At 40.3% G+C, this 21,098-nt stretch overlaps 1 protein-coding gene across 1 annotated transcript in view; it reads left to right on the top strand.

The window, feature by feature from the left end:
* The window catches only part of agbl4 (AGBL carboxypeptidase 4), an 855,821-nt gene that overhangs the window by 87,786 nt on the left and 746,937 nt on the right, over nucleotides 1-21,098 (top strand). Inside the window, exon 3 of the mRNA XM_072574259.1 lies at nucleotides 1,359-1,483. Coding sequence (XP_072430360.1) covers nucleotides 1,359-1,483 — 125 coding nt within the window. The remainder of the gene's footprint in view (nucleotides 1-1,358; nucleotides 1,484-21,098) is intronic.

The following is a 21,098-nucleotide window of genomic DNA, read 5'->3' as shown; positions in this document are numbered from 1 at the left end:
AAATCCTGTCCACTTATCTACCGAAATAGCCATTTCATAGTACAGACTTGAGAATTGCAGAAAACGTACCTATGTCAAAGCTTTTCATTGCACCCATTAGGACAAGTTGCAACAAATATCTATGTAACATGCAAAGCAGTATTTTATACCTTGTACGGAAAGAGTGCTGACTGGCAAGTCAACTCTGATCCGTAGAGGCATGCCTTGATGAATGCACCAGTTAGATGATGACTAGCAGTTAACTGACAAGCCTTGTTTTTGCCTTTTTATGTTGGTATTTTTTGAGAATTGTCGAATGAGTGCAAGATAAAAGACACAATTTGTCAAAGTATTTTATCAGCATAACTCAGTTATCTACAAAATAACTGAGTAATGCTGAGGGGTGGCATGGTGGCTCAGTGGTTGGCACTGCTGCCTCACAGCGCCAAGGACCCGGGTTCGATTCCAGCCTTGGGTGACTGTCTGTGTGGAGTTTGCACGTTCTCCCCATCTCTGCATGGGTTTCCTCTGGATGCTCCGGTTTCCTCCTACAATCCAAAGATGTGCAGGTTAGGTGATTGGCCATGTTAAATTGTCCAAGGTGTTAGGTGCATTCGTCAGGGGTAAATGTAGGGGAATGGGTCTGGGTGGGTTATTCTTCGGGGGGTTGGTGTGGACTTGTTGGGCCGACGGGCCTGTTTCCATACTGTAGGGAATCTAATCTAATCTAATCTAACACTCAGCAGTTTGATTCACTTGCTGGTATTAATGGAAACTCATGTGATTTAGCCTTATCCAGAACAAATGAATTCACTTGATCAGTACTCAATCCTCCACTTTAAACATTCATCCCCTCCACCACTGACATACAGTGGTAGCAGTATGCGCTATCTACAAGATACACTGCATTAACTCAACAATACTCATTTGACAGGACAAATCCTTGACCTCCACCACCTGTAAGATCGAGGGTAGCAGACACATTCAAGAACACCACCAACCTGTTAGTTCCCTTCCACATCATATGCTGTCCTGACTTGCAACAAATCGCTGGTCTTACAACTAGAGTTGAATGAAATTCAGGAACTCCATCTCAACAGCATTGTTGGTGCACCTACACCAGATGGACTACAAAAAGGTGATTTAAACCACCTTCCAGCATGCAATAAATACTGATCTTGTCAGCTGTCCCATATTTATGAATGAATTGAAGAAAAACATTCAGGCAATTGCCCTAATATTTCAGTTTTGTGGCTGAATGTCAGAGTTACATTGTGCCTATTTGATGTGCTTGAGGGTGCATTACAATGTTAAGTGCGTTACAAATAAATTTTTGTTATATTAACAAAGTCAGAACAATAAGTGTTCTTTTTTTACAGGAAACCTAGGTCGTGTTGACTACATCTCAGAATTTGAATATGATCTGTTTATCAGACCAGATACATGCAATCCTCGTTTTAGAGTCTGGTTTGACTTTACTGTGGAAAATATGAAGGAATATCAGGTAAGTATGTAATTGTTAAATCCTCATTCAGTATTACTGTTCTGTTCTTGGTTCAAAACATTCAATCAATGCTACAGTAAATCTGTTTTAGAAGATAAGCAGCAGTTGAAATTATTAAGATTTTCAGAATGTTTTTCTTGAGTTTTTCAGAGGTGAATAATCTGTACAGTTGATTTGAGTTTTAGTGTACTGTTATGTTGCTCACTATTATTGAACAGTGACAGATCTGATCTCTCTCACAGTTCCCAGAAGTTAAAATAATTGCGCTTTTAGACACAAACTGCTTCTGATGTATTTCACAAATCACATCGTGTGGGCTGATATATTGTTGCATGATGCCTGACTATGATGCATTATTAAGTGGTGTGGCATTCTAGATATGCATGATCATAGAAACACAGTTCATAACTTTATAATAGAACAATCTAACAAAAGTTTTGTCTAAAGAGTTGTAATGTCCATTTATGCTAATTCTTTTTGTGTTTGGTTGAGTTCACACTGTAGCATTGAGACAGTAATAATAATGAAAATTAATAGCTCATGATTTGTTGGAGAATCTTCTACTTTTTTAAAATATTGTGCTCTAATCAAATCTGCATGAGTCAAACCACTAATGATAAGAGGGCACATCTGCGTGGTGCCAACAGCTAAGGCTACATCAATCCCTGACTTGGTGCTTGACTGTATTTTGCAGGCAGCTGTTTGTCCACCTATTGAAAAATTAACTCAATTTCCACCACCACCCCCCCCAATACATTAAGTGGTCACATACCTTTAGCTGCATTGTACAAAACCAGCCTACCTGTCCCGAGCTCATGTGAAAAGGGAGCCAGCAACATGACCAGGTAGTTGTTTGAAAATGTTGCAAATGATTCTCATTCAACATGGAGTTTTTTTTTGTTGTTATGTAACTTATTTTTCTAATCTCACTGTTCAGGAGTATTATTACACATCTTTGGAGCAGGTGGGACTTGAACCCGGACCTTTAGGTCCAAGGATAGGGACGCTACCATTGTGCCACAAGAGGGCCCCATTAAGAATGGATAAGAGCATGATCCACAATTATGAGCAGCTGATAGCAATTGGAATGTGCCTTTAAGTTCCTCATTTGTATAAAAAAATGAAAATGAATATTCACATTTGGTGAATTTATATAAAAATAATTTCCCACCACTGTGATTAAGTTATCACCTTCTCCAACCCAACTTGATTTAGCTTCCTCGCTTATCGTCCCTGTCTTTTTCACTACTTGTTTTTATTGTTACGCCCTGGTACTCACTGCTTGTAATTTGTTGTTTGTTAATTAGTTAATTGGGTGATTTGGTAGTGGGTCTTTCAGAATAAAAATAGTTTCTCTATGAGCTGTGTACATGTCATTATTCTGCTTGCCTCTCTTCCACAGTTACATTTATACCCAGGTGTCCTCAGTGATGGTGCAAGCAATGTTCACTAGCACCCTTGAAGACTTGAGAGCTGGAAACTGTGGGGGCGGGAGTGCATTCTCTCTGCCTCCAATACCATCTTGATTTATTTGCATCTCCTGTATACCCCACCTCTTTCTTATTTCTTATTTTTGTGACTTGCTCTTTGTTTAATTAGTAGACTAGGTGATTTGGTGGTAGCCTTTCAAAATAAAATTAGTTTCTGAGTGATTTTGTAACCCAGTGGTGTGTCCCTAGCTCTGGGCCAGAAGGAATGATTCATGTCCCATCCCACCATGTCTGAACTGGTGATTAAAAGAAAAAAAATTCCCAGGAAAGGAGGACGTGGTCTTTAGAAGAATAGAATATTCTACATTTTGTACTTGGTTGTAGAATATTAATAAAGAATTGAGGCAGACAAACTGGCTCCTCTTCCTACTTTACAGGATGGATATTTACTAGTTTAACACAGTGGCGGAGGACTTGGAGTCATAGAGATGTACAGCATGGAAACAGACTCTTCGGTCCAACCCGTCCATGTTGACCAGATATCCAAACCCAATCTAGTCCCAACTGCCAGCACCCGAACCATATCCCACCAAACCCTTCCTATTCATATACCCATCCAAATGCTTCTTAAATGTTACAATTGTACCAGCCTCCACCACTTCCTCTGGCAGCTCATTCCATACACGTACCACCCTCTGTGTGAAAAGGTTCCCCGAGAGGTCTCTTTTATATCTTTCCCCTCTCACCCTAAACCTATGCCCTCTAGTTCTGGAGTCCCCAACCCCAGGGAAAAGACTGTCTATTTACCCTATCTATGCCCCTCATAATTTTGTAAACCTCTGTAAGGTCACCCCTCAGCTCCCGACGCTCCAGCGAAAACAGCCCCAGCCTGTTCAGCCTCTCCCTATAGCTCAAATCCTCCAACCCTGGCAACATCCTTGTAAATCTTTTCTGAACCCTTTCAAGTTTCATAACATCTTTCTGATAGGAAGGAGACCAGAATTGCATGCAATATTCAAACAGTCGCCTAACCAATGTCCTGTACCGCAGCAACATGACCTCCCAACTCCTGTACTCAATACTCTGACCAATAAAGGAAAGTATACCAAACGTCTTCTTCACTATCCTATCTACCTGTGACTCCACTTTCAAGGAGCTATGTACCTGCACGCCAAGGTCTCTTTGTTCAGCAACACTCCCTAGGACCTTACCATTAAGTGTATAAGTCCTGCTAAGATTTGCTTTGCCAAAATGCAGCACCTCACATTTATCCGAATTAAACTCCATCTGCCACTTCTCAGCCCATTGGTCCATCTGGTCCAGATCCTGTTGTAATCTGAGGTAACCCTCTTCTCTGTCCACTACACCTCCAATTTTGGTGTCATCTGCACACGTACTAACTGTACCTCTTATGCTCGCATCCAAATGATTTATGTAAATGACAAAAAGTAGAGGACCCAGCACCGATCCTTGTGGCACTCCACTGGTCACAGGCCTCCAGTCTGAAAAACAACCCTCCACCACCACCCTCTGTCTTCTACCTTTGAGCCAGTTCTGTATCCAAATGGCTAGTTCTCCCTGTATTCCGTGAGATATAACCTTGCTAATCGGTCTCCCATGGGGAACCTTGTCGAACGCCTTACTGAAGTTCATATAGATCACATCTACCACTCTGCCCTCATCAATCCTCTTTGCTACCTCATCAAAAAACTCAGTCAAGTTTGTGAGAGCTTATTTTCCACACACAAAATCATGTTGACTTTCCCTAATCAGTCCTTGCCTTTCCAAATACATGTACATCCTGTCCCTCAGGATTCCCCCCCAACTACCGAGGTCAGGCTCACTGGTCTGTAGTTCCCTGGCTTGTCCTTACCACTCTTCTTAAACAGTGACACCACGTTAGCCAACCTCCAGTCTTCTGGTACCTCATCTGTGACTATCGATGATACAAATATCTCAGCAAGAGGCCCTGTAATCACTTCTCTAGCTTCCCACAGAGTTCTAGGGTACACCTGATCAGGTCCTGGGGATTTATCCACTTTTGTGTGTGTCAAGACGGCCAGCACTTCCTCCTCTGTAATATGGACATTTTGCAAGATGTCGCCATCTATTTCCCTACAGTCTATTTCTTCCATATCCTTTTCCACAGTAAATATGGATGCAAAATGCTCATTTAGTATCTCCCCCATTTTCTGCAGCTCCACACAAAGGCCGCCTTGCTGATCTTTGCGGGGCCCTATTCTTTCCCTAGTTGCCCTTTTGTCCTTAATGTATTTATAAAAACTCTTTGGATTCTCCTTAATTCTATTTGCCAAAGCTATCTCATGTCCCCATTTTGCCCTCCTGATTTCCCTCTTAAGTATACTCTTACTTCCTTTATACTAATCAAAGGATTCACTTGACCTATTCTGTCTATACCTTACATATGCTTCCTTCTTTTTCTTAACCAAACCCTTAATTTTTTTAGTCATCCAGCATTCCCTATACCTACCAGCCTTTCCTTTCACCCCAACAGGAATATATTTTCTCTGAATTCTCGTTATCTCATTTCTGAAGGCTTCCCATTTTCCAGCCGTCCCTTTTACCTGTGAACATCTGCCCCCAATCAGCTTTTGAAAGTTTTTGCCTAATACCAGAATTGGCCTTTCTCCAATTTAGAACTTCATCTTTTAGATCTGGGTCTATCCTTTTCCATCACTGTTTTAAATCTAATAGAATTATGGTCGCTGGCCCCAAAGTGCTCCCCCACTGACACTTCAGTCACGTGCCCTGCCTTATTTCCCAAGAGTAGGTCAAGTTTTGCACCTTCTCTAGTAGGTACATCCACATACTGAATCAGAAAATTGTCTTGTACACACTTAACAACTTCCTCTCCATCTAACCTGTTAACACGATGGCAGTCGCAGTCTATGTTTGGAAAGTTAAAATCCCCTACCATAACCACACTATTATTCTTTCAGATAGCTGAGATCTCCTTCCAAGTTTGTTTCTCAATTTCTCTCTGACTATTCGGCAGTCTTTAATACAATCGCATTAAGGTGATCATCCCTTTCTTATTTCTCAGTCCACCCAAATAACTTCCCTGGATGTATTTCCGGAAATATCCTCCCTCAGCACAGCTGTAATGCTATCTCTTACCAAAAATGCCACCCCCCTCCTCTCTTGCCTCCCTTTCTATCCTTCCTGTAGCATTTGTATCCTGGAACATAAAGCTGCCAGTCCTGCTCATCCCTGAGCCATGTTTCTGTAATTGCTATGATATGCCAGTCCCATCTTCCTAACCATGCCCTGAGTTCATCTGCCTTCCTTGTGATTCCCCTTGCATTGAAATAAATGCAGTTTAATTTATTAGTCTTACCTTGTCCCTGACTGTTTGACTCGCTTCTATTCTCAACTGCACCAGTTTTGGATTGATCTCTTTCCTCACTATCTCCCTGGGTCCCAACACCCCCACCTTACTAGTTTAAATCCTCCCAAGCAGCTCTACCAAACCTCACTGCCAATATATTAATCCCCTTCTTGTACAGGTCACTTCTACGCCAAAAGAGATTCCAATAATCCAAAAACATGAACCCTTACCCCATACACCAGCTCCTCAGCCATGCATTCATCTGCTCTGTTCTCCTATTCCTGCTCGTAGAACCCGATAGCAGGAATAGGAGTAATCCAGATATTGCTACTCTCGAGGGCCTCCTTTTTAAATTTCTGCCTAATTCTCTGTAATCTCCCTTCAGAATCTCAACCTTTTCCCTTCCTATGTCGTTGGTTCCATTGTGGACATTGACCTTTTGCTGGCCCCTTTCCCCTGTGAGAACATTCTGCACCCTCTCTGAGATATCCTTGATCCTGGCACCAGGGAAGCAACACATCATTCTGCTTTTTCATTGCTGGCCACAGAAACGTCTGTCTGTACCTCGGACTAGAGAATCCCCTACACAATTGATTTCTTGGAACCCGACGTACCCCACGTTGCGTTAGCGCCAGTCTCCCTACCAGAAACTTGGCTGTTCGTGCTACATTCCCCTGAGAATCCACCCCGCCTACATTTTCCAAAACCGCATACCTGTTTGAAATGGGTATATCCACAAAAGACTCCTGCATTTGCTGCCTACCTCTCTTACCTTTCCTGGAGTTTAACCCATCTATGTGATTGTGTCTGAGACTTTCCCCCCTTCCTATAACTGCCACCTATCACCTACTGTTGCCGATGCAAATTCCTCGTTGCTTCTAACTGTCTCTCCAACCGATCCATTTTGGTCTGATAAGAATTGCAGCTTGCAGCATTTATGGCAGGTATAATCCGCAGTAACCCTTAAACTCTCTTTAAACTCCCACATCTGACAAGAAGTACATATCACCGTAAAGGCCATTTTTGCTCCTCCACAATCTACAGACCCAGAAAATAACACTGTCTTATTCCTCTACAAACACTGCCCCAGGTTAAATTAATAGTTATAGCTTACATTTTAAGTTTAATCAAGAGTCATATCTCCAAAAACATATAATCAAGAAAGAACCTACTCTACCCACTACTGGAGATTCTCTGTAGGCCACACTTAAAACAACGATTCATTTGTCTGATTCTGTGCTGTGAACTTCGCCCAACAGATAATATCCCCAGATGCACTCCGATGTCCAGCATGAATTCAAAATCAAAGGCAGTAACTGTGCAGGTTCTCTCTCGCGCTCTCACTCTCTTGCAAATGACCTCACCATGTGCTTCCTTTGTCTGTTCTTCTCCCTTTTAAAACTGGTGTTGTTTTGACTTTTTTTTTCCTGAAGTTCCAAAACAATGCAACAGCATATGAACAGTAATTGCTGCTCCTGCAATTCGAGGAAATCACCTCCAGCACTTAAAATACCTCAAAAAGGAGCAGCTGTTACAGCCAGAAATTTTCCCCATCCTCCAGCTTGGATTATTACCATGTACCGTTGTAAGTTTTCTGCTGGCCGAAATTTTTAATTATTTGATATCAATGGACCTAAAAGTATTGGACGAAGTTTGAGGTACTTTTCTGTGACATCTTGTAGGTATAGCAATTAGATACCATTTTACCTTGTCCCTACAGTGATAAATAGCAAGGATTAATAGACCATAGTAGACCAGCTCATGGAAAAATTGAATAGGCATGAGACTTGGAATTCCAACAAAACTTCTAATCAACAAAAGAGAATTCGTGAATGATGAATTTTGGAATATGTGAAAATTTGTGTATTATAGTTCTGGAAAACTGCTACAGTCAGCCCCTTCAGCAATGATATATGTGAGAGAAATCATGCAATATTTGATGAGAGATTGACTAAGGCGCTGACTGATCAATCAAACTGCAAGCTGTAAAAAGCTCTGAAATGTATAGCACTACAAATTATTTGCAGTGTTTAGGGGAAATAATTTGTATCAGAATTACCGTCTGTATTTTGTGATGATCCTCGAAGTAAGTCTTAGTTGCTCAATTTTTTTTTTGCCCACTTTAATGTATTACATACAAGCAGCAAAGGTTTTATCAAGGCTGATGTTTTGGCAAGAATTCGGAGACTGTCATGAAAGAGTTGGCTTTTATTTCTGGCAAAAGTGAAGACCGCAGATGTTGGAAATCAAAGTCAAGAGTGTAGTGCTGGCAAAGCACAGCAGATCAGGTAGCATCCAAGTAGGAGGAGATTTGATGTTTTGGGCAAGGGCTTTTGCCCAAAACATAGATTATCCTGCTCCTTGGATGCTGCCTGACCTGCTGTACTTTCCCAGCACCACATTCTCTTGACTTTTATTTCTGGTGATCTAGTTGATTACATTTGTAAGGGGTATAAGAAGTAGAAAGGGCAGGGAAAGTGATAGGAAACTGTGAAAACAGTGGCCATTCAACATAGAAATCATGTTGTAAAAGCCCATGGTTGTTAAGGATGAATTACAATTGCAGTGTGCAGTACAAGACAATGAACAAAAACAGAATTTGCTGGAGAAACTCAGCAGGTCTGGCAGCTTCTGTAGAGAGAATGAGGCATGAGGAGCAGTGCACATGCATGTAATTTTGTGATTCAGAGCTAGACAGGATAAGAGTTTCTGATGAAGGGCTTTTGCCCAAAATGTTGATTTTCCTGCTCCTTGGATGCCATCTGATCTTGCTGTACTTTTCCAGCACCACACTCTTCACTCTAATCTTCAGCATCTGCAGTCCTCACTTGTGCCTAGGATATGTTAATTCAAGAGCATGATGCCAGCAGATATACTGAGTATGATAAACAAGAAAAGACTATCTTTATCCAGAGACAAGCCACTGTATGGGAATGCAAATAAGAAAGCATAGCTTAGGTTCCAGAAATGACTCGTGTGTTAAGATTCCCAGCTAAGGAAAAAGTCATGTAATGTGAAAAGGACCTCTGACTGATTGAGCAGGAAATCTAACAATGGTAATCCAGAAACACCTTAATGGGTGAGTAAAGTTTGCATGCTGATGAGATGATACAACACAATGGGATTTAGAGTATAGAACCTTCTTGATGCAGTAATAAAAGCAGAAGGCTCCACAACCAATAGTTTTTGTGGCTGTTGCCAGATTAGGAGATTATATTATGTGGTAAAACCAAATTAATTAAAAAGTTGCAGAGATTTGGGGTATGTTCAGATGTTCTGGATAGGAGTCACTTAACATTAGCATATGATGGATCAGAAAAGGTTCAAACAGATACTCGTCGTAAGGCCAAAGCTTGATAATGGCCATGGATTTTGAGAAGTGCTTAAAAGATCAAGATCAAGATCAGAGTAGACCCACAGGATAGGAAAGGTAATATACAATTTGTTTTTAATCGAGATTTTAGTCACCTTTTCATGGAAGTGTAAATCAAAAGATATGAAAACAGAATGCCAGCAGGGTGACCAGCTTCAGAAAGAAGTGTTTCTTCAACCTCCAATGGAAGCATCAGCCATAAGGGGAAGACTTTGGAAATTGAATATGTGTTGATGGTTTGAACAGTACTTCCAGGATTTGGTTCATATTTCTCAATGAAGGCAATTTGTTAAAGTTAAGCAGTGTCCAACTGAAAGCAGACCCTGTCATTTTCTATTGGTAGCATGTTGGAAAACATTTGATGCATTCTCATGATGTATGTGGATAATTATTATGGGGTGGCATTTATGAGTTTGGAATAACTGTTATTGATAGGATTAGAACAGTATTTAACATTGGGAGTCAGGCTTGTGGACCCTTCAAATATATTGGAATGGAGGTAAAGCAATCTAAGTTGAATATTACTTTATGTCAACAATCCTATTTGGAAAATATTAAGCTAGTTAATTGTGCTGGGTCCAAGCAAAAAAGGTGCAACTGCCTCCAAAGGTGAAATGCAACAACTATGGAGTCTCACGGGACAGTTGAATTGACTGAAAACACAAACGAGACCAAATGCAAGTCTTCACATATTCTAACTTAACTTTTCAATTTTTCATTGAGGGTGATCAAAATATTAAAAATAATTTAAAATTAAAGTTAAAATTGGACTGAAGGGTCTGGTTCCATGCTGTATGGCTCTATCATTCTTTCAGTGTGCACTGTAATTTCAATCCAATTATTGCTCATTTCCAGTTGCTCTTGGATTCAACTGAGTAGCTTGTTCGGCAATCTTTCAGGGTAGTTCAGAATCCAACTCAATTTTGTGAATTTGAAGTCATATCTAGGTCAAACAAGGTAAAGGCTTGTTTCCTTCCCTCGAGGTCATTAGTGAATCAGATGGGTCTTTTCAAGAATTGGTTCATGATTTCATTAAACTTTTGAATTCAGGTTTTTTTAATTGAATTCAACTTTCATCACTGCTGAGGTGGGATTCAAACCTTGGTCGACCAAACTTTACCTGGCCTCAAGATTACTAATCCAGTGACAATGCCACAAAGCCATTAACACCCCTTTTTTATATAAATAAGGAATGCTTCTAGTGAAAAAGGATGCTTTATGTAGTAGATCTTGGGATTACAATACTTATTTCCTTTGTCTTTAAATACGAGCTTTTCTTTGAGAAAGGAAATCTGATAATGATGAGCTCTTTAAGTTAGTTATGGCGTGATTAAGGTATAATAAAGAGTAGTAAATGTAAGTTGGAGCTCAAATTTAGGAACCAGTTTTCCTTCACTATTTTAATTTAGTCCCTGTCTTGGCTTCCACCTTTCTTTTGTTTTTATTACATTGCCCCAGGTTATTGGTTTATTTAAAAGAAAGTTTTCCTCAGAGTGGAGGAGCTCATTTACAGAAGATTAAAAAGGCCTACATTTTGCATTAGGTTGTTTTCTATGAATAGAGAGATATGGCAAACAGACATCCTCCTGCTTCCTGCTTTTGTCAGTTTGTCATTTTGCATGATGAGTATTCACCAGATTAACGCATGAAAGCTGGAACTTTATAAGACTCTACGACTCCATAACTGAGAATGGAGTAAGGAAAAATAAGGTTTCTGCTGAGTCAGTTATGCTAAAGGACCTGATTTACCAGTAACATGTCCAGGAGTATTATTGAGGGTTTCAAATTAACATGGTAGTTTCACACCATTAAGACTACCATAAGCAGAGTTGAGGACATTCTGCATTAATGCACTTTTTTGGTGACAACCGTGCACATGGAACTCGGGTTAAAGAAGAATGGCTGTCAGATGAGAATCAGTGGCTAAACCCTTGAAGAAAATCAGCTTGAATTCTTCTCATGGAATTGTTACCTGAGGAAGTATTTGGAAGGACTTTATGGCTGATATCAGTGCTATATTTGTATGGTGAGCTTTTCAGTGCATCTGTAAAATCTGTCTTTTTTACGTGCTTTTTCATCTGTGACTTAGTTTATTTCACTACAATTTGGCTATTCATGTTTAATTTGTGTCGATTTTGAATTATTTGTTGAAGTAAAAGTTAAAAAATTGAATGTTGTCCATTGTTTTTCTCAAGATCATTCAATAAATTTTGTTCATTTAATTATTGATCATTGTGGGGATCATGTAGCTGCCATGGCTGAATGGGGGGGCACGTGGCTCAGTGGTTAGCACTGCTGCCTCACAGCACCGAGGACCTGGGTTTGATTCCCCTGTGGGGTGACTCTATGTATGGAGTTTGTGCATTCTCCCTGTGTCTGCATGGGTTTCCTCTGGGTGCTCTGGTTTCCTCCCACAGTACAAAGATGTGCAGGTCAGGGGAATTCGCCATCCTAAATTGCCCATAGTGTTAGGTGCATTAGTCAGAGATAAATGGGTCTGGGTGTGTTACTTTTTGGAGGGTCGATGTGGACTTGTTGGGCAGAAGGGCCTGTTTGTACACTGTAGGGAATCTAATCGAATCAATGTGACAAAATGGCTGCTTGGGTTTATTTTAGTTGACCCAAGATGGTTGAAGAGCATTGTAGCTCAAATCATGGCTGTCACAGGCAGTTAACAAAATGCCTCTGAGAATCACAACCGAGTAAAATGGGGCTAGAATGCTGACAGTCAGACTCTTCTTTTCAGAGTAGCTTACCTGGAAACTGTCTGGGTTGAAATTTCCTATTTGACCCACCTTAGATGAGGCTTTTTAAATAGTTGTAATTACATGTTAGATTAGACATATATATTCATACAACGAAAGTCGTTTTAGTGTATTACACCTAGGGAAATTTAATTAGATTTCTACAGACAGTCAGCCTTGAGTGCAGAGACTTGTTTCGATAATCACCTTTGGAAAACTTTGTAAGAGGCCTTGGTGCCAGCTAGTTCAAAGTTTGTTACTTAGTATGGATTAGAAGAAATGTCTGATCCCACAATAATCAAGACTTTTTAGTTAATTGTCATTACATATTAAAAAGACCTATCATGTATGTCGAAATTATAAATGCAATTGACAAATTAACGTTAAGGGATTCAACTAAATTTCCTTTAAATAAATGGCTGCAGGCAGTAGAGAGAAGCTTTCACTCCATCAGCAGGGAGATTAGATCAACAAAAATGATAATCTGATCAAAGAGTACCAACAGACAAACAAAGCAAGGGGGGCAGAAACAATTGTAAACCACGGTCATTATGATCTCAAGAAAATAAACGATTGCTTCAAAGCCTAATGAAAGCTGTAAAGAATAAGAGGAAATTATAAGAGAAGGGTGTGAAAGAGGTCATGTCTTGTAGAACCTTTGAGAATCCAAATAAGCTTATTTTAATGACTTGATAAAGCTGTAAAAATGATTGAATTTCATTCCTATCAATAGAATTTGAATAGTTGCTATCTTTACTAAAGAGAATTAGTATAAAGGTATTTAAAGTAATGCCAAAAATTTCATCCGAGAATCAAACTTCTATTTTAAACCACCTTACAGTATGCAAATAGAAGAACACGTAAATGGCAGCTGCGCAACAGAGAGGTTGTGTTTGACCTTTCAAAGTCGAGTAAGAAGGAAGCTGCTCCTGAAATTATCAGCTTTGTCATAGAATTGTAGTATTAGGATCACTATATATAACTTTATTAGCAACTCTATATTTGAGCTGATAATACAAACTTTATAACAATTAGTAGAAATTGACATCCTTCTTAATCTTCTGTTATGGTTAGCAAGGAATATAAATTGCAAAACAGAATTTGAAAAGTTAATAGTAATAAGCAGATGTACAATGCAGCTGTCAAATGTCTGGGAATAGCCAGTATTGGAATGTGATCAATAAGATGTATTGTAAGAGTCCAAGGATAAGTGACATGGGGTCTGGTAAACATCATGAGATGATGGGAGGACCTAGGGTTGACCATCATTGATTGTGTGTTTGCAGGATTGGATGTGTAGGACAGAGGAGATGTGGCAAGCATGTATATCAATGTTGCATGTAACCACTATAATGCGGTATGCATAAATATCCTGTACTTTATTGGGAAAGGAGGCTTCCTAGAGACCTCTCCCATGCTGCATTGGCAAGGAGCTTCAAATAAAAACCAGTTTGTGCTGCTGAACACTGGAGTCAAGACTCCTTTTCAAAATCCCCCTCCAACAGGATCTGTGCCTGGGCCTCAGCACTTTGCAGTTATATAAATGATTTTGTTTGGAGTAAAGCCTTGATAGCTAAACTTACAGATGACACAAAATTAGGTATAAAGAGGACATAGGCAGGTTGCAGATGGATGCAAAGAGGCTGAGCACGTGAACAAAAATCTGGTAGGCTGAGAATGTGAATTGTTCACTTTCACAGGAAGAATAAAAAAGCAGAGTGGTACTTCAATGGAGAATGATTGCAGAATTCCAAGGTCTGGAGGGATCTAGGTGATTTCATGCATGAGTCACAAAACATTAGTATACAGGTATAATAAGTAAATAAGGAGGCTAATGAAATGCTGTTCGTTACTATAAGAAGAATTGAACATAAAAGTAAGGAGGTTTACCTTTTGCTACTACTACACAACACATCTGTGAGATCACGTGTCAAATAGTGTGTGCAGTTATGTTCTCATTGAAGGAAGAATGTTTACTTTTGTGTGAGTCCAGAAATAGGGGCAAGTTGTAAAAAAAATTGCAATCATCCTTTGAGGACAGTGGTGAGGAAAGTTTTTAATCTTTTTAGAAAATTGTGTAACTTTAGAATTCTGTGTTCAGAATGTGGTGGAGATGGGGTCATTGACCACCTTTAAGGTGGAGGTGGATAGATTCTTGCAAGGCAAGGGAATCAAGGATTATTTGAGGTAGGTGGGAGTGTAGAATTCAAAGCACAAGCCAATCAGTCATGATCTTACTGAGTAGTGGAACAAACTCACAAGGCCGAATGATGTATGACTCCTAATTCATATGTTTGAATGTTTCATTACTCAGGATGTTTCTTATGAAACATATATGTATTGGTGTAATTTACGTGGTTGGAGTCTTGTGTGGCCTTTAAAGGGCTGCTTTTGACTTTGAAGATTAAAGCAAGAAAGACTGTAAAGCAGCAGCAGCTATGGAAAAGAAAAGAAGTAGCTGAACAGTAGAAAACATCCAATGAGCACGTGAGCTTGTCGAGGATCAAACCAAAACTAAATGATCAGCCCATTCTTCTCAATTTCCAGTCATAGATCCTGAGCTAGCTAACTATTGCTCTGAGCTTTCTTGTACCCTTTCTCCATACAAACAAGCTGTGTATTTGAAATTACACTGAGTAGTCTCCGGCAATTTGATCAGTTTGACACTTGACAGATGTCACACGTGTCATGTTTTCCATTGCCAGTTTAATCAATTACTCAATAATGAGGGGCACAGTGGCTTAGTGGTTAGCACTGCTGCCTCGCAGTGCTAGGGACCCGGGTTCGATTCTAGCCTTGGGCGACCGTCTGTGTGGAGTTTGCATGTTCTCCCCGTGTCTGTGTGGGTTTCCTCCTGGTGATCTGGTTTTAGAACGTAAATAGTTTATAAATGTATTCACTCAAATTGGTAATTAAACACATCAGTATTTATTTAAGAGGGAGAAAACGGATATGTTTTGAACTAAGGGGCAACTATTTGACAACAGATTGGGACTTTACTCATTGAAATTTAGAAGAATGAGAGGTGATATCATTGAAACGAATCAGATTCTTTAAGGCCTTGACAGGGTAAATGCTGAGAGGATATTTCTCCTCATGGGAGAGTCTAGGACCAGAGGGCATAGTCTTGAGAATTAAGGGCAGCTAATTTAAGACTGAAATGAGAAGGAATTTCATTTCTCAGAGAACTGCGAATCTTTGAAGCTTTTTGCCACAAAGAGTTGCGGGTGCAGAGTTCTTGTGTATATTTAAGGCTGAGATTAAAGGTTCTTGATCTGTAGGATAATTGAGTTATGGTGAAAGGGCAAGAACGCGGATGTGGCAAATGTTGTCTGCTCCGGTTTCCTCCCACAGTCCAAAAATGTGCAGGTTAGGTGATTGGCCATGCTAAATTGCCCGTAGTGTTAGGTGAAGGGATAAATGTAGGGGAATGGGTTGCTCTTCGGAGGGTCGGTTGGGCCGAAGGGCCTGTTTCCACACTAAGTAATCTAATCTAATCTAATCTAATCTAATCTAAATTAGATTTAAAAGACATATAGAATACTTGTCTTTATTAGCCGAGGCATAGAGTTAAAGAGCAGGGAGATCATGCTAAAACTATATAAAATGTTGGTTAGGCCATAGCTAGAGTGTGTATAGTTCTGGAATCCACGTTGTGGAAGGGATTGTACGAGGAAGGTGCAGAGGAGATTTACCAGGATGCAGTCTGGGCTGGAGAATTTTAGTTATGAAGATAAGTTGGATAGACCTGGGATTGTTTTCTTGGAGCAGAGGAAATTCAGGGTAGATATGATTGGGATATATAAAATTATAAGAGCATAGAGAGGATAGACAGGAAGGAATGTTTTTCCTTGGTGGAGAGATCAATGACAAGGGGAATAGATTTAGGGAAAGGCCCAAGCCATTTAGAGAGGATGTGAGGAAACATGTTTTCACACAGAAGGTGGTGGGAATCGAGAACTCACTATCTGTAAAGTTGGTAAAGGAAGAATCCTCATACATTTAACATACAATTAGATGTGCGTTTGTGATGCCGAGGCATAGAAGGTTATGAACCAAATGCTGGAAAATGAGATTAGAATAATTAGTTGCTTGTTTGAGACCTGCACAGACTTGGTGTGCTGAAGGGCCTTTTTCTGTGCTGTGGACTTCTCTGACTCTATGACCATCTCCAAGATTCAACTCATTCTCCCACGACATTCAATGATATTACCATTGCTGAATTTTTTGTAATCAACATCTGGAGGCCCATCATCAACCAGAAATTCAACTAAACCAATTTTCTATACATATAGGCACACACCAGGAGTATGATGGAATGCTTTGTACTTGACTGAAGGAGTGCATTCCTAGCAACTCAAGAAACTTGACACCTTTTTGGACAAAGCACTCTGTGATTGATACCCTATGCATGGCCTACAACATTCACTCTTTCCAACACTGACTCTCAATATCGCAGTGTATGTCATCTCTAAGATGCACGGCAGAAAATGCTGCATGGTTCTTTCTATAGAGCCTCCCTGTAGTGCAGCCTGTGCCATCTACAAGGTCAAGGAAAGCAAATATATGTTAAATAGCAGTGATGCATTTATCAATTGATCCATCAGTTCTTGCAGATATACTTCATATGCTGAGAACATCATTTTGTTAGCACAGTATGTAAGGTGATAACTATAAGACCATAAGACATAGGAGTGGAAGTAAGGCCATTCGGCCCATCGAGTCCACTCCGCCATTCAATCATGGCTGCTGGGCACTTCAACTCCACTTACCCACATTCTCCCCATAGCCCTTAATTCCCCGAGACATCAAGAATCTATCAATCTCTGCCTTGAAGACATTTAGCATCTCGGCCTCCACTGCACTCTGCGGCAATGAATTCCACAGGCCCACCACTCTCTGGCTAAAGAAATGTCTCCGCATTTCTGTTCTGAATTAACCCCCTCTAATTCTAAGGCTGTGTCCACGGGTCCTAGTCTCCTCACCTAACGGAAACAATTTCCTAGCATCCACCCTTTCCAAGCCATGTATTATCTTGTACGTCTCTATTAAGTCTCCCCTTAATCTTCTAAACTCCAATGAATACAATCCCAGGATCCTCAGCAGTTCCTCATATGTTAGACCTACCATTCCAGGGATCATCCTTGTGAATCTCAGCTGGACACGTTCCAGTGCCAGTATGTCCTTCCTGAGGTGTGGGGACTAAAACTGGACACAGTACTCCAAATGGGGCCTAACCAGAGCTTTATAAAGTCTCAGTAGCACAATGGTGCTTTTATATTCCAACCCTCTTGAGATAAGTGACAACATTGCATTCTCTTTCTTAATCACAGACTCAACCTGCATGTTGACCTTTAGAGAATCCTCGACTAGCACTCCCAGATCCCTTTGTACTTTGGCTTTACGAATTTTCTCACCATTTAGAAAGTAGTCTGTGCTTTTATTCTTTTTTCCAAAGTGCAAGACCTCGCATTTGTTCACGTTGAATTCCATCAGCCATTTCCTGGACCACTCTCCCAAACTGTCTAGATCCTTCTGCAGCCTCCCCACTTCCTCAGTATTACCTGCCTGTCCACCTAACTTCGTATCCTCTGCAAACTTTGCTAGAATGCCCCCAGTCCATTCATCCGGATCATTAATATATAATGCGAACAGCTGTGGCCCCAACACTGAACCCTGCGGGACACCGCTCGTCACCGGCTGCCATTCTGAAAAAGAACCTTTTATCCCAACTCTCTGCCTTCTGTCAGACAGCCAATCCTCAATCCATCCCAGTAGCTCACCTCGAACACCATGGGCACTCACCTTGCTCAGCAACCTCCCGTGTGGCACCTTATCAAAGGCCTTTGGAAGTCTAGATAGACCACATCCACTGGGTTACCCTGGTCTAACCTACTTGTCACCTCTTCAAAGAATACCAACAAGTTTGTCAGGTATGACCTCCCCTTAGTAAATCCATGTTGACTTGTTCTAATCAGACTCTGCTCTTCCAAGAATTTAGAAACCTCATCCTTAATGATGGATTCTAGAATTTTACCAACGACCGAGGTTAGGCTAATTGGCCTATAATTTTCCATCTTTTGTCTTGATCCTTTCTTGAACAATGGGGTTACAGCCGCGATCTTCCAATCATCCGGGACTTTCCGTGACTCCAGTGACTCTTGAAAGATCTCAACCAATGCCTCCGCTATTTCCTCAGCCACCTCTCTCAGAACTCTAGGATGTATCCTATCGGGGCCAGGAGATTTATCAATTTTAAGACTTTTTAGCTTTTCTAGCACTATCTCTTTTGTAATGACAACCATACTCAACTCAGCCTCCTGACTCCCTTTAATTGTTGGGATATTACTCCTGTCTTCCACTGTGAAAACTGACGCAAAGTACTTGTTAAGTTCTCCTGCTATTTCCTGATCTCCCATCACTAGGCTTCCAGCATCAGTTTGAAGTGACCCAATGTCTACTTTTGTCTGTTGTTTGTTTCTTATGTATTGAAAGAAACTTTTACTATCGTTTCTAATATTACTGGCTAGCCTACCTTCATATTTGATCCTCTCCTTTCTTATTACTCTCTTTGTTATCCTCTGTTTGTTTTTGTAGCCTTCCCAATCTTCTGGTTTCCCACTGCTCTTGGCCACTTTATAGGATCTCTCTTTTTCTTTAATACATTTCCTGACTTCCTTTGTCAGCCATTGCTGTCTAATCCCTCCCTGGATAATCTTTCTTTTCTTGGGGATGAACCTCTGTACAGTGTCCTCAATTATAACCACAAACTCCTGCCATTTTTGCTCTACTGTCTTCCCCGCTAGGCGCTGCTTCCAGTCTATTTTTGTCAGTTCCTCGTTCATGCTCTCATAATTACCTTTATTTAACTGTAACACCATTACATCCGATTTTTCCTTCTCTCTTTCAAACTCCTGACTGAACTCTACCATATTATGATTGCTGCTTCCTAAGGGTTCCCTTACTCTAAGATCTTTTATAAAGTCTGGTTCATCGCAAAGCACTAGGTCCAGAATAGCCTGCTCCCTTGTGGGCTCCATGACAAGCTGTTCCAAAAAGCCATCCTGTAAGCATTCCATGAATTCCCTTTCTTTGGATCCACTGGCAACATTATTTACCCAGTCCACCTGCATATTGAAGTCTCCCATGATCACCGTGACCTTGCCTTTCTGACATGCCTTCTCTATTTCCCGGTACATGTTGCATCCCTGGTCCTGACCACTGTTAGGAGGTCTGTACACAACTCCAATTATGGTTTTTTTTGCCTTTGTGGTTCCTCAATTCTACCCACACAGACTCCACATCATCTGATGCTATGTCATTCAGTGTCATGCAGTAACTAATTCAGTGCAGACATTTCATTTCTTTATCCAAAAATTAATACTAATAAGGCAGAAGCATATTCGTTATGGTGTTTCACCATAGTCCATAGAATATAAAATTCAAATTCCATCGTGTCAATTTTATAATTTTAATCCTATTTTAAATAAACTAAAAATTAGAAAACTGATGCAAACAAATGTGACCATGACATTCAGCTGGTTCACTCATGTCTGGAAGGGAACCTGCCCTTCATTGAAAGGGAAAATTGTTCATCCTTTGATCCCTCAAAGATGAAGCGAGACTTGGGTTTCCTTGTCTAAGCAATTTGATTCCGTACTTGGTAGTTTAAATATTGTTTTTTCTTGTGCACCTTTCAGTATTCCCCAAACCTTGATAATTCAATTTTTATTTTCCCAAATCTTTTTTTCAGCGTTCATTTTCTTTCCTGGTCTCAATTTTTAAAAGGTAATTTTAACACACTTTATCCCCTATGAATCTCTTTTAAAAGCCTATTTCACACTGGATAATATTCAGTCTTTTTTAAACAAAATTCCTTTTTCTCCCTATCTTGATTTAATTTTTAAAATTAAATTTCCTTGTTTCAAGTTATCAAGTCAAATTCCTGTTAGCCATTCTCTGCACTCAACATTCCTTCAATTCTGTTAAATATGAATCACTTCATTATTTCCTTCATCCTGGATATGAACAGTACCATTTTCTCCCCTTTCTCTGTTACAGTTGAGTATCAGCTTAAGACCGTAGACCATGGATCATAAGACAATTAGGAGTGGAATTAGGCCATTCGGTCCACTGAGTCTACTTGATTCATTCATTGCTGACTTGTTGCTCACCTCCATTCTCCTTCTTCTCCCATAACCCTTGATTCTGTTACAAATCAAAAACCTATCTATTTCTGACTTAAATACACTCAGTGACTTGGCCTCCGCAGCCTGCTGCAGTAAATGCTCTATGGTTCTGGAGAAACACATTTGGAATATTATGAGTAGTTTTCGGCCCCATATCTAAAGAAGAATGTGCTGGCTTTGGAGGAAGTCGAGAGGAGGTGTACAAGCATGCTGTCAGGGATGAAGGGCTTATCATATGAGGAGCACTTGAGAACTGTAGTTGGAATTTAGAAGGCTGAAGGGGAATCACTTTGAAACTTACATAATAATGAGAAAGCTGGATTGAAAGGATGTGGAGAAGATGTTTCTATTAGTAGGAGAGACTAGGACCCTAGGGAAAAAACTCAGAGCAAAGGGATGACAGGGATGAGGAGAAATTCTTCAACTTGAGGGTGGTGAATTTGTGGAACTCTTTACTGCATCAAGAGGGCTAGAATGCAAGAGCAGCGGTGTACTACTGAACTCTTGAAATGAATGCTAACATTGCATTT

This window comes from Chiloscyllium punctatum, chromosome 7 (assembly GCF_047496795.1).
Source record: "Chiloscyllium punctatum isolate Juve2018m chromosome 7, sChiPun1.3, whole genome shotgun sequence".
In the NCBI taxonomy this organism is placed as follows: domain Eukaryota; kingdom Metazoa; phylum Chordata; class Chondrichthyes; order Orectolobiformes; family Hemiscylliidae; genus Chiloscyllium; species Chiloscyllium punctatum.
The sequence above is the reverse complement of the archived record's forward strand: the minus strand, read 5'-3'. Positions and strand labels throughout refer to the sequence as shown.